The 14,265-nt window shown below is 31.8% G+C and overlaps 3 protein-coding genes across 6 annotated transcripts; 1 reads left to right on the top strand and 2 right to left on the bottom strand.

Annotated features, from left to right (window-relative positions):
* Positions 1 to 465: 465 nt before the first annotated feature.
* Positions 466 to 3,564, bottom strand: LOC143341694 (E3 ubiquitin-protein ligase MARCHF8). 2 transcript variants are annotated; one of them, XM_076764725.1, is made up of 6 exons: positions 3,108 to 3,564; positions 2,297 to 2,594; positions 1,933 to 2,024; positions 1,534 to 1,714; positions 1,154 to 1,419; positions 466 to 1,037 (listed from the first exon to the last, which is right to left on the bottom strand). In XM_076764725.1, the coding sequence occupies exons 2-6, from the start codon at positions 2,411 to 2,413 to the stop codon at positions 776 to 778; spliced, it is 918 nt and encodes a 305-aa protein (XP_076620840.1). In that variant the 5' UTR covers positions 2,414 to 2,594; positions 3,108 to 3,564; the 3' UTR covers positions 466 to 775. The 2 variants fall into 2 exon arrangements, with proteins under 2 accessions (XP_076620840.1, XP_076620841.1); XM_076764726.1 differs by lacking the exon at positions 3,108 to 3,564 and adding an exon at positions 2,853 to 3,045.
* A 542-nt stretch (positions 3,565 to 4,106) lies between these two features.
* On the top strand, positions 4,107 to 8,269 carry Asprs-m (aspartyl-tRNA synthetase, mitochondrial). Of its 2 annotated transcripts, XM_076764879.1 has the most exons (11): positions 4,107 to 4,651; positions 4,798 to 4,883; positions 5,046 to 5,297; positions 5,392 to 5,760; positions 5,834 to 6,010; positions 6,080 to 6,259; positions 6,335 to 6,442; positions 6,518 to 6,731; positions 6,824 to 7,038; positions 7,110 to 7,293; positions 7,374 to 8,269. In XM_076764879.1, exons 2-11 carry the CDS (start codon positions 4,803 to 4,805, stop codon positions 7,532 to 7,534), a joined length of 1,941 nt encoding a protein of 646 aa, XP_076620994.1. In that variant the 5' UTR covers positions 4,107 to 4,651; positions 4,798 to 4,802; the 3' UTR covers positions 7,535 to 8,269. The 2 variants fall into 2 exon arrangements, with proteins under 2 accessions (XP_076620994.1, XP_076620995.1); XM_076764880.1 differs by lacking the exon at positions 4,798 to 4,883.
* A 1,476-nt stretch (positions 8,270 to 9,745) lies between these two features.
* On the bottom strand, positions 9,746 to 13,974 carry Wdr82 (WD repeat domain 82). Of its 2 annotated transcripts, XR_013079671.1 has the most exons (2): positions 11,463 to 13,974; positions 9,746 to 11,365 (listed from the first exon to the last, which is right to left on the bottom strand). XR_013079671.1 is itself a non-coding variant. In XM_076764881.1 (1 exon), exon 1 carries the CDS (start codon positions 13,552 to 13,554, stop codon positions 12,607 to 12,609), a length of 948 nt encoding a protein of 315 aa, XP_076620996.1. In that variant the 5' UTR covers positions 13,555 to 13,974; the 3' UTR covers positions 9,746 to 12,606. The 2 variants fall into 2 exon arrangements, 1 of the variants encoding a protein (XP_076620996.1); XM_076764881.1 differs by having other exon boundaries at positions 9,746 to 13,974.
* Between the last annotated feature and the right edge of the window lie 291 nt (positions 13,975 to 14,265).

Here is a 14,265-nt window from a genome sequence, read left to right as displayed (position 1 = left end):
AAATTTTTCATTGGTTATTGAAATATTTATTAAGAATGTTTTTTAAAGTAAACGTGGTCATCGTTAAAAACATCAAAACATGAGTATATTTTCTTATATTTAAAAAACAATGACTATATTATAAATGGTACAGTTCAGAAGCAAATATCAACTCTCCAATATGTACTATTTTCAATTGTATTATTTATACATTATCTTTTAGATGCAACGAAATAGACACTTAGTCTATTGACTATATATTAATTAAAATATATATAGTTTATAATCTTTCTCAATAAAAATTTTTATTTAAAGAAAGTTATTTTTAATTTCTGATCTTGAAGATCAACTTAATAAAATTTCTTCAAAAATAAAACTGTAAAAAATAATAATTCTAAATGTTATAATGATATTGTTTACCTGGGCATTGCAACTATTGTTACTGTAAAATTAATGTTTATTAGAAAAATGAACAGTATTGTTTAAATATGGTAAAGTTTATTTAATAACATCACAGATACAATAATTATGTACACAAATGTCTGAGAAAATGTTAACCCAATGGCTAGACATTTTCAGCTATCCCATTGTCAATGTAAGCACTGAAGTACTAAGTTTCAGATAAAGGTGCTCCATAAGGGCGGACATTTGACAGTTTCGAAATAGAAACTTCGATTTTTAAAATCGTATTTGTAGTCTAGAATTACGGCTCATTCTAGACATACATTTATGTCTGCATTACATTTTGCTAATCATTAATACACAATTAGCAGCCGTCAATATTACCCCGACTGTATTACAAGTTGTCTTCCGATGAGGACAATTTATCAAATACATAAAGTTTCAATTGAGCGTCGTGCCTTTGTGGAGGCGCGGCAGAATCTGGTTTTACCATCTGCGAGGCACATGGAGGATCTATGTTACGGGGTAATAAGGTATGATTGAGCTCGGGCATCGAGGCAGTTGGATCCTTTAGAGGTAACGTTACTTCTCTCAAAGAATCTGTAGGTGAGGGAGGCAGCACCACTTTCTCAGGAGCATTTTGAATAAATATTACTCTAAAAAATATTAATAAATATAAAAAATAAAATATAACATTTACGATTGATATATAATTTGAAATAATCAAGATACTTAACTAGAAAATTGAATAATTATTAAAAATACAAATTACCTGTTAAATGCTCGCCATTTTCTGCATAGTGTAATGTATGCTTTGCACTGGATGTACATAAAAACTAAGCCTCCAGTAGAGCCAATTACAACAACTATTAGCTTAGTCCAGAAAGACCAGTCCACAAATCCACGTCTCGCTTCTTCCACAGATCGTTCTACAAGTACATATAAAGACCAAGCCACACAAAGTGCAGCTACTGCATGGAAAGCAACTGCACACCATAGTTTACGAACGTCTAGGGCTGACATTTCAAGTTTTTCCCACTGTAAATTATCAATTATTGTCTTTCATTTATCATAATGAATTGAAAAATAGTCATTTATAGTTTCATTTCCAACAAAATAAATAATACATTTATAAATGTAAAAGACCAGTACCTCGCAAAATGGTTTTGTTTTGGCATGCATAATAAATGTGAATTTACATAATTCACAAGCACGTGTGTCTGAAGCTTTTATCCATTGCTGAAGGCAAGCCTGATGTACATAGCGTAAACTGCCACTGCAATAACAAGGTGCGAAAAGAGGAGCACCTTCTTCACCTTCACAATGGCATATTCTATGATAAAAGAAGAAAATATATTTATTTACATATATACTTATTACAAAAAGTATAGTGACTAAAATACATACTATTTTTTGGAACATTCCAATACATTTATTAACTATTATTTTATTTCTTATAATATGTATATATACCTTATACCAACACAGAATTTTTTAAAGGTGATGTTAATTAATTCTCTGGAAATAATTCATAAAAGATTTTGTACTTACCTGCAAATATCATGATTGCTTGAAGACAGTGTGCTCACAGATGAGTGACAATGATCCGGTATAATCGTAACTACTGTTGCATATGTTGATTCCTACAAAATAAATGTTATGTTATGTATTTTTTCCTTAAATATATTAGTATTAAAATCAATCATATATCTCTTCCAGTAAGGAAAAATATTATTAAAACTTTAATAAGAGGGAAAAATAATAGCTACACATGATAGTGTATACCATAAGTTAAAGGTAATTTAAAGGTCAGAATATATTATTCTAAATAATATTTATATTTAAACAGAGAAGGATAAGCAGAAAAAAAGTAATGTTTAATTGTGTAATAGAAAAATATATGAAACAAGTTTACCCTTGGTGTCCATTCTGGTAAACCTTCACCAGTAGCAGGGCTATTGTTATTGGAAGGACCAAGAGACAGAGGTGGTTGCCAGTCAGGCGGATTAACATTGATCTGATGAACCGGCATCACTCTCTGACCTCAGCAAAGATGTGATCAGTGATAAAGAACATTAACGAAACACATCCTGATGAGTGTTTGGTAATTTTTTTTCGTTGGTATCATGTTTAAGCACATATCAATAGTCAATCATATAAAGAACTTATTTGCCATAATATTCAATGTTTAATTTCACTGTGTATCTAATAACCTGAAATTATATTGTAATTTACAAATTGTTGTTTAAATTTAAAATATTATAATAATAATTAATTTTACTAGTAATATTAATAAAACTCTATTCTGATTGATTAATTGATAATTTAAAAAAAAACTAGACAGATATTTATATAAAGATTAAAAAATGATGATTATTTCAAAGAATATAAACATTTATCAACATAAATTATTTCTATTCATAATACTAAAATTTATAGTGCAAAAAATTAAATTAATTTACTATTAATACCAATTAATAAATCAAATTGTATGATGATAAATGACGATTATCAAGCAATTTGAATAAGTTGAATAGTGAATTTTAGTCTTGTTATTTAAATTTATGAAGTTTAGAGAAACATTAAAGAAACATAATATATAAAAGCTATTGACAATGATGAAATGCGTTGTACAATATATATTTTATTAAAATCACTACGTAAATGTAACACTTGGTATGAGAAATATTCAACAAAAAGAAAACAAAAGCATTGGCGTCACATACATCTTTTCGTTTCCGTATAAAATTACAGTAGAAGCAATAACAGTTTTCTGCTTAGTAACGATGATTGGCTAAGAAATATATGGTTTAAATAGTCTAATTTTGAATGATTGAGCAAAGTTTAGTAAACAAATTTCCAGTATTTGTCTTAATGTAATTTTGCTAAACACAAGTCAAGTCAAGCTTGAACGATTTTGACACTTTGTCTCGAGTCAATGACACAATATAGGAAACTCGTATTCACTGCAATAAATTAATTAACTTGCACAATTTGATGTTCAAATTATTTGTAAATGGCTTCTGATTTATCACCGTTCACGTTTTAAACACGCGCTATTAACCACATTAGTATTCAAAATTATTACGAATACAGACTTCATTGCGGAACACAGTCCTTTCTCCATAACAGACTGTGTATTTCATTTCTCTGATACGCCTCCATAACGCAGAATGTAGGCGTGGCGTGTGCATAGATTCAACCAATCCGCTGTTCGAAAATGACATTGAATACAGACCTGGTAAAATTTGAAATAGAACCTATGTAAAGTTAGGACTGGTACTATTAGAATGTTTTATAGGAATTCGAATACTCCGAATATGTGAGTATTTGAACACCATAATTCGAATATTAGTAGTGAAATATAATTACTTGAGTATTATTATTTAAAGAAGAAAGTATTCATATATTTTCGTTATTTAAATAATATGCTTTACTAATAATCTATTTAGATATTACATTTTGCCATTAACTGATACGGAACATTTATACAACATTAAACAACTTGATGTCTAATCTATATGACACTATTCAGATACTTTTTATTATTGCACAAAATATTTAAATACATAGAAATTTAATAAAAAGTCACATAAAAGAATGTGGCGTCACCTCCCATGTTCGCCACCAGAGGGGTTGCATTCTCGCAAGTGCTCGACTGACCTCTTCATTGCTATATATACATTTCTCGATCGACTTCCTAACATTCAGTCGTCGAAGGCAGAGCCTGCTAGAAAGCTGTGTTGATGAGAATACACTATAGTAGCAGATCCTGGTCGCGCGTGGTGTTCTTCTCTCCCCTTTCCTCCTTTCCCTTTCTGCAGCTCTTTACAGATAGAAATAATAACAAAAATTTGTTTTTTTTCAATAGTTAAAACACGGTCAAGAGGTTTTAAAACGTGTATTTCATCATATCAAAAAAGAAAGGCAGCTCACACTACGCCTTCTTTTTCGATTTCCCGAAGTTGAGCGGAGTGCCGAACTCACGTAATATGGCTCGTGCAGTAGGATATGTCGGCTTTCGCTACCACTCCGTTAGACGCTAAGGAAGTTCGTCGTTACTAGTGTTGCCGTCGATGCACTCAATTATGCCAAATCTGGCCACATTGGGCCAGAACCCAGAGTAAACTGCCCTTCTATTTACGCATAAATTATTGTATCAAACTATTTTTTAATATCTTCATTTAAATTGATCGAAACAAAATTACGAAAATAAGATTTAAATGAATAATTGTCTACAAATGTAATTGTTATATTTAATCATATTTAGGTATGTATTTACATATATGAAATTCATGAACATGCTTTTATCTCCGATATAATTAGTATTTATATTATTTTACAAAGTGTAAATATACGAATATTTTTAATTATAATGTATATTTCTTATAAACTTTGTGTATTTATATGTTACAGAAACGATGTTTAGTTTTCACAATTATATCATGTCAAAAAATCAATTTCTTAAATTATTTTTCATAAATGGTTTATTTAAACAAAAAGTAAGTCTAAATATTCATTAAGAGTTAATAATTGATGAAATTATTAGAGTTGGAACATTAAAAAATATCGTAAATTTTGCAATAGTACAAGTTATTTTTCTTTTATACAATTTTGACAAAATATTTTGTCTAGATAAAATTATAAATATTATTTTGTTCCAGTTTATGGTAAAGTATTGTTCAATACTAACAACTTATATACATGATCTGGCTGTTCAAAAGCAAGCTACAATGAAACTAAGTGCAGATCCTGTAAATAAATTTGTTTCAAGGACTCATACATGTGGTGAACTAAATGTTCAAAATGTAGGAGATAATGTTCGATTGTATGGTTGGTTAGAGTTTCAGAGAATGAATAAATTTCTAATATTAAGAGATGCTTATGGTTCTACACAACTTCTTATACCAAATGATGTGAGCACATATAGATATATTTATTTAAAACAAATATGTAATGTTAACTTAACAATTTGAATTAAGATCAAGGATTTCTTATTTTTTATTTTAGAGAAAAGATTTGGAAGAGTTAGTTAGGAATTTAACATTTGAAAGTGTAATAAATGTAATGGGTACAGTATGTGAGAGACCCAAAGGACAAGAAAATAAACAGATGAAAACTGGATATATTGAAATACAAGTAAAATCTTTGGAAATTTTAAATGTTGCAAAACCAAATCTTCCGATTTTAGTTAGAGAATTTAATAAAGGAACAGAAACCATTCAAATGAAATACAGATATCTATCTTTAAGGTATCCTGAATTACAAAGAAATCTGAGATTACGTTCACAAGTCATAGCAAAAATGAGAGAGTACTTAATTAAAGAATGCAATTTTGTGGATATTGAAACCCCAACACTATTCAAAAATACTCCTGGAGTATGTATTTCAAAGTGATACACAGAATTTGTTACAATAGGGGTTTTAAAATTTCATATTTTTGTACACATAGGGTGCTCAAGAATTTGTAGTGCCAACAAGACACCCAGGACAATTTTATTCTCTGGTACAGAGTCCTCAACAGTTTAAACAATTATTGATGATTGGTGGTTTCGACAGATATTTTCAAGTTGCTAGATGTTATAGAGATGAAAGTTCTAGACATGATAGACAACCTGAATTTACACAGGTGTGTATTTACTTGCAAATATACTTACTAAATATCAAAAATACATTTCATAAATATATCATTTCATAGCTAGATATAGAAATGTCATTTGTCAATTCCGAGGGAATAATGGAATTAATTGAAAATTTGTTAGTATATTCTTGGCCTGAAGAATCAGAAGCAATAATTGCTCCTTTCAAACGCATTGAGTATGACAAAGCTATGGAATTGTATGGTACAGATAAACCAGATTTAAGGATACCATATCAAGTAAAAATTTAATATATTTATAGTTTAAATATTGCTAAATAATGTTAAGAACAACAAATATTGTTAATATTTCAGCTTCGTAAACTTACAGAAATAATTGATTATTCAACATTAGAAGAAAGTTTAAAAATGAAATGGAATCAAAATTTTGAGATTTATGCGTTGGTTTTTCCCAATAAACATGTATGTTTATGAATGATTTGTAACTTTCTTTTTTCTCATCTTTTGCACATTTGCGATATATTTTCTAAATTTTAGGATTTCCTTAAAAAATCTGTTAAGGAAAATATTTCTAAACTACAACACGATTATTTTCCTTCTGTGAAATTAATTCAAATAAAAGTATTTAATAAATCATTAACAACAGAAACGAATAAAATATACTCAAAAATTTTAAATGAAAATGTACGACAGGAATTAAATTTAAATGAAGGAGATGTTCTATTCTTAGCTTGTGGACATAAACTGCCCACTGCAAGTATACATTTATTAATAATCACGTTTAATTAAATTAACCCATTTCGTCTTTAATTTCTAACTATACTGACATTGCCTTAAAATGACAGCAATTGCTATTAGGAAAAGTACGCATTGAATTTACAAATCTACTGGAAAGTAAAGGTCACAGTATTCGTGTTTCCGGAAACGAAATGTTGTGGGTTACTGACTTTCCATTATTTTCATTTAATACAGAAGAAAATGAATTGGAAGTCATGCATCATCCATTCACACAACCTCATCCGGATGATATTCAGTATCTTTCTGAGAATCCGACGAAGGTACCTACGCTTGTTACTTAAATAATATACTCGGTAGTATTTTATTAAATAAAATATTTATTTTATTATAGGTAAGAGGATTGCATTATGATTTAGTTATGAATGGTTCAGAAATTGGAGGAGGATCAATACGAATTCATGAAGCAAATTTGCAAAGACAAATATTGAAAATGTTAAATATAGACGAATCTTATTTAGTACACATGCTTGATGCTTTAGAATGTGGTGCACCACCTCATGGTGGAATTGCATTAGGTATTTTACTTTATATATAAACAATATTCAAAAAAATTAACATTAAAAGAAGCAATGTTTTAAATAATAATATTTTCAAGGACTGGATCGCTTAATGGCTTTACTGTGTAAGGAAAATAACATAAAAAACGTAATAGCATTTCCAAAAACTACCGAGGGTCGAGATTTGATGTCAGGGGCACCAGCTCCAATTTCTGACAAAGAGAAGATGTTATATCACATACAAACCATAAAGGAATAAAATAATAATTAAACAATATTCTTTGTACTGTATAGTATAATGTAAAAATAATGTACAATTTTTGTCGAACTTTTTTGAAGCATAAAAGTAATTACAACCTCATTAAAAATCCAAAAGAAAAGAGGAATGACTTTTTCAGTAATTTAATATAAATGAAATATATTCCATAAGAAAAATAAAATTCAATTACGGAATATCATAGATATTATTCAGATATATTTCGAGAACCTGTTTTTCGATTTACAATATTCGTAATATGTCGTATTTCTGTAATTACAAATAATTTTAAATAAAATGTTCTTATGACAGCGATCATGAGTGCAATTGATCTTTGTAATTTACAATATCCGTTCATATTGCACTTCCGTAATCATATAAATAGTTACAAATGAATCGTGGTAATTCTGAGACAGCAGCGATAAATGCGACTGATGCAACCTACAAAAGTATAAAAATAAACTATCAGACATTACTGGTTTAAACGAAATTTTGTACGATCACTATCGTATATCACAAACGGGAAATTTATCGCGTGAAAAAACAGAATCGTATCGGAAAATGATATCGTTGTGACTCACAACGTTTGAATAGTATTATTATTAGAAACTCCACCGATTTACTGCATAGATGTAATTACGTTATATTAACACACGTGTTACGTAGCGTTGAGCGATTAAAATCGCTGTACATGTCCTAATATTGTTAATGATTTTGCAAAATAACGCAAATGTGAACAGCTAGTAATATAATAAAAATAATTGTGTAGTAATATTATTTTTCAAAATTAGGTTAAATTTAACCGTTGTCAAAAACGAGTATAGAAATAAAATGATAAGACCAAATTTTGATGTACAAAAAAAAGTATTTTATTAGAATTTTTTTTCTTTTTTTCTTTTTTTTTTTTTTGTAGTAAAATATCATACGTTCTATTCAAGTGATTTTAAAAGAAAATAAAAAGTTATTCTGCGCACTAAATCGTCGAATCGGCACGTTGTCGGCAAGAAAAATTCAATAAGATGTATATATCCATTTCTGCTTTTCTCAAATACGCCTAAATAACATTCAATTAAAAATTCGCTAATAAACGCGTTGATATGTTATTACGTTTATTCGCCAGTGGAAGAAAATTTTACTTGACATTAATATTCCCTCGACTTAGCGAACTGGAACATAGATAAATGTGTTCATGAAACATTTCCTTTTTTTTTCAAATGGGTTTTTACGATATACAATTTCACAAAACAATGCGAAATCTTTTTCTTATTTGTTGTTGTGTACGTAATACAATTTTACTAACTTGTATCTCTTATTTACTTTACATCTATTTGTTTGCGTAAGACATAAACAAAAATATACAGCTTACGAAGAAAAAAGTCCTGAGTACACACGTTTAAAATCCTACTAATTCAAATTATATTCAATAACTTGACCGTTTGCGATAGCTTCTGTACTTCGACGTTTGTAACGACAAACAAAAACGAAGAAGGAAAGACCAGATGGAAGTTCTGAGATTTGTTTCTGATAAAATACAACATTAAAAATGTGCGTACTCTAAATTCACTGTTGGAAGATATTTACGTTATTATTCAACCTTTCAAACTGAATGCATTCTAACTGATGAACTGATGTTCATTTCGTATGTTCCTAGTTCTCTAAGACACTATGATGTAACGTTTTGTGTGTGATAGACTGATTCTATTCGCGCAGAAAATGTTCAAAAATTAGTACTGAATGAGGCTACGTTTCGTATACAAACACTTGACGGTAATTTGTACAAGAACTTAACGTAGGAACTTAGAAGCGTATACAGAGATCGTGTTTCTTCAAAAAACTAAACGTTGCAAAGTAACGATTGTCTAAATACAAACAATTACAAATAGACGAATTATTTTGATGATTCACATCACATTTAGTATTTTTTTTTTCTTCTGAGGCGTACCTTAATAAAACGCTCTCTTAATTATTAAGATTCTTTCGATCGACAAACGATGTACATCTATCTTAAGTTCAATTCTAAATCCCTATGTTAAGTGGCCGCGTGAATCGACGATTACGACAGGGACGTAAGTGGGATGTTGCGCAGTTCGGGCACAGCATTTTCCTTCCGCCCAATTTGTCCTTCATTCTTCCTCGAATATGTCACATAAAATAATAAGGTAAATGTGTCGAATGAACGTTGAGAAATTTTATCACTCACGCAACATCGGTGTCTTTCTTTTTTTATCGACTGACTGTGTACCCCGGTTGCGCGTAACAGAATGTAAACGCACGGTCGATTGATGAAAATTTTAAATTCGTAAAAAAAGGTTTCGTACTTTTTTTTGTTTTTTTTTCTGTTTTCTATACATATACATACATACATACATACATACTACATACGTACATACACGCGCGCGCAAATACACACACACATATATATACATACAAAAATGACAGGGAACGTTAATTAATCTCGATAAAAGAGAAATCGCTAACGTTTACGCCCCTGACTTTGAACAGATGAAGATGGATTCGGGTGAATTAGTGGCCACCCAAATATTCGGTCGATCGATCGTTTCAACTTTCATTCCCTGGTTGCACGATTATCGATCGAACGTTCCGTCACTTTGACAGAGTTATATATACAATTTCTCTCGCATTTTTCCTTTTGGGAACACAGTGTCTCGCACGTTACGTGCGAATTACGGAAAATTTGTTTGCGTTAGGATACTCTCAGTTTGGACATTTACTCGATTACAAGTTGGCAGTATGACATAGAGTGTTTAATCTATATACGTGGATCGATCATAGTACTTTCGAGAGACGATCCGATTCTTTGAGTCTGCACCTTCAGTGTTCATTAAACTTTCCCTTACTGCAATCCGATCGATTGAATATAATATTCATTCTATATTTTTTTCTGTTCTTTTTGTCGTCAGTCTAACCCCCCTTTCTCAGAAATATCGCAAGACATCTATTCTTAAATAACATCGTACTATCCACTCGTTCGTTTGACACAGATATCGCGATATATAATTGCGCACGCTGTTTCGCCACTTAGAAAAATACTATTTTACAAGACGAGGCGAACTCGCGCATTCGACGTACGTTATGCACTCGAGCCCGCAAAACTCGAAGATACACAAGCAAACACATCACATACAAAGAGAACACATTCCCGTACATATGCACATATACACACATACACCGTCGTAGAATCAATAGACAATACGCAAATATGTGACACACTCGGTACATACATGCATACGCGCACGCTTTCATATAGAATATTATAACCACCTACTCTTGCATAAAATATGTTAAGGAAAACGTCTAGAAATACTAGAGGACACTGTGAATATAAATGGTATATACATGACGATGAAGGCAGACATATATAAATGAACAGACAGAATATACACAAGTAAGTCATAAACATGTGAGTTACACATAATTGTGTAATATTTTATCGACGCGACTAGTCTCGAATTTGAGAGCGTATCAATGTTAAACGATGACAGAAATTTCGATAAGTCAATTCTAACGAACACGTGTACAATAAAATGAAAATATTGTTTAGCCGTTGTAATTACATTATATCAAAAGATGGATTATCGAATATTTATTTAATATTTTTTTTTTATTAAATTAAAGTATTCAAATGTGTTTGCCTGTCCATTCGTATGCACTTGTTTCTTCATTAAAATGAGATGCCATATCACGATGACATAAACATTAAACTTTACTGAACTACTGTGAGACGATTAGACTTAACTGCACTTCCTACCATCGTCGAATGTTTCTCACCCGGCCCGCCGGTTCCACGCATGTAGATTAAAAACGATACCATATCTAGAATAATACATATACAATAACGTAAGTGCCATCGTGGTATACTTTCTGAATTATTATACTTTTATCGCATGGAAGTCGTAGAAATACGTGATACCTTACTGCCGTCAACAGAGCGTCTACTTTAAACGTCCGCATGTTTATTATGCACAATAAATAAGCTCGATAACTATCGTTCTTCTGCGCTAACGACGTATCGTGCATTATTTAAATCTCAAGTAGACTCGGTTGTAATTGGGTTCAAAGAAAATATCCCTGATTTCGGACGGTCACTGGGGATTTTTAATTAACGTAACCCAATTTATATCGATAACAATTTTTACGCGCGCGATATCAGCGACTACAATTCTCAATTTTGGATACCAATACTATAGAATTGAACGCGGGCGCACACGTATTTGCGTGTGTCGCGAATTTCATGTGTACATGGTATACAATAATAATTTTTGAAGTATCAGTATGAGATTATCAATTTCGTTTGTTTCTTTTTTTCTTTTGTGCTTCAAACTCGTTTCAAGTTATGTTAAGACACGTTCAATTGGAAAATGCATATAAATATATAATTTTAGTGTGATACTGTACTATGTGTCAATTTTTTTGTCATGACCATATAAATGGCTTGACCTGACTTTGTTAAGGTATAATCAAAAATGTAATAATAACAAAGTGCATTGTAAAATTATTGATTGCTCAAAAATCAAGTAAATATACAATTCAAAGAGTTTTTGTAGCATATGGTAGATAATTCAATATCATTATACTACACACAGGTACACAAGAAGGAGGTATGTACACAAGATGACACATCCAAATACTAGTGATATTTGTAGTATACTTTGAGAAAGAAGAGAAGCGATGGTATATCACGGTTCTTAAATATTGACAAGGTGTTATTATGATGGTCACGTTCATCGCACCATAGAGTACATGACGATGAAAACAATGAAGATGGCAGAATATATAACAGTACACAATGAACTCGAGGCGAGCCAATGAGCCAAACAGACCAAACTCCTAGATATTACATCAAGTCTTCTGCTTCTTGGGTTCATTCCAACACCAGTGTCTCATACATCGGTTATTCTATTTTGTACACAATGTAAATGCAATTTCTGCTTGTTTCAGATACCCAAGAACTGTCCATTCTCATTTCTTCTTTGAACTGATATAATTTTCAGTTTTTTCTTGCACAAAATTAGGTAAATTCTTGCGAGCTTTGCCCGACATTCTGTACATTAATTTTATGCACTTTCATCGACAGTGGGTAACCAAAATGCCATATTGGTACAGGCTGATGCTAGCATCATATACTTAGGATTAAATTGAATACATTGAACAGGTGCTGGATGATCACCATTGAGTACACAAACTTTGTACCCTGTTTCAGCATTCCATACATGCACTCTGCCATCCGTAGATCCACTGAATACGAACTGCGAATCAGGACTAAAACTGGCTTCGATTGCAATTCCTTTGTTATTCAAGTAACCAGCAAATGTTTGTAAAGGTGTACCATGAAATGCATCAATCAAACGAATTGTGCTGCCATTTGTAGAAATCAATATTGTTTTACCATCTCTGCTGAACTTTAATCCTGTCCAGTCACACTCCTTTTCTTGAGACAATTTAAATGTGACAAATGGTCCCTTATCAAAACTGCGTAAATCATATAATTTTATAAACTCTGAATTGACACCTGCAGCAAAAATAAGACCTTCTGGATCATACGCAGCAACTGGACGTCCCGAAACATTCATAACACCATGACAATTAGGTGAACGTAAATCCCACAGTCTTAAGGACTTATCTAAAGAACCAGAGAGAAATGTGTCTTCTATGGGACTGATACATAGCGATACAACTTTCTTGCTATGTCCTGGGAAATATCTTATATACTTGTTGTCGTGTAGACTTAGATAACGAATTGTGTCATCAATCTTGGTACTGCTGTGTATTGCGGTATTCTTTGCGTGGGTAAAATGAATTAAATCTACACCATACTTCTTAGAATTGACTGTACGCACCTGGGTGCCTTTCTCACAGTCATATATCACGATCTGGTCATCTTCTGAACAAGAGATCAAAGTGTCTCCGTTTGGTGAAAAGTCGATGCTGTTTATGCGGTCGGAATTTTCACGGAAAACCTTGGCCACCTTGAAGCTCCTCACCACGTGGTCAACGAGCTTCATGGTGATAGACGGCGCGTTCTCCCTTTCGTGCCGTCCTCTTAACCTTCCCGCTTCCGCAATTTCTTTCTCCTTCCTTTTGATGTGGCCTAGGCGCCGAGGCGCGAACCTCCCGCGGAGGGGTCAGGGGTTCGTCTATGTACCACTGTTATTCACTTGGCGAGAAATAAAAAATCAGCGGGGAGTTCAAGAGGTCAGAGAATTCGAAACGAGGCTGAACTACCACCCAGTTACCCTTGATTTTTCTCGATCTTCCTTTTCTCAATATTAGACTTCCTTTTCAACTAAGTTGCTTTACTTTAATCTGACAAAGGGATCCTTCACTACCTTCTCTCTTTCCTACGAACGGACGCCGTCGGCAGACTACCGCACACCGCACGCACAAATTCTGCCAACTGTTTAGAGAAATGGATGACGAATTACCGTGAACATTCTCAAGATACTGTAGAGTTGTACCGTGAGTAGAGCTATCGATCTGCGTTGACGTCGATGCAACACCTTGTTAAGTGAAACTGCATTATCAATGGAGCTGGATGAAATTTGAAATACAAATATTTTAAATGCTGAACATGATGAATATCAATGTAAGTATAAATAAAATAGTATTTTAAATGCAACATGAAAGTTTTAGAAAGGAAACAATTTTATTGAAATAGCAAAAGAATGGAAGGTATCTTATTCTTATTTATAATTTTATTTAAAAACCAATGATTT

The sequence above is a fragment of the Colletes latitarsis genome, chromosome 5 (genome assembly GCF_051014445.1).
Source record: "Colletes latitarsis isolate SP2378_abdomen chromosome 5, iyColLati1, whole genome shotgun sequence".
Taxonomy (NCBI): Eukaryota; Metazoa; Arthropoda; class Insecta; order Hymenoptera; family Colletidae; genus Colletes; species Colletes latitarsis.
The sequence above is the reverse complement of the archived record's forward strand: the minus strand, read 5'-3'. Positions and strand labels throughout refer to the sequence as shown.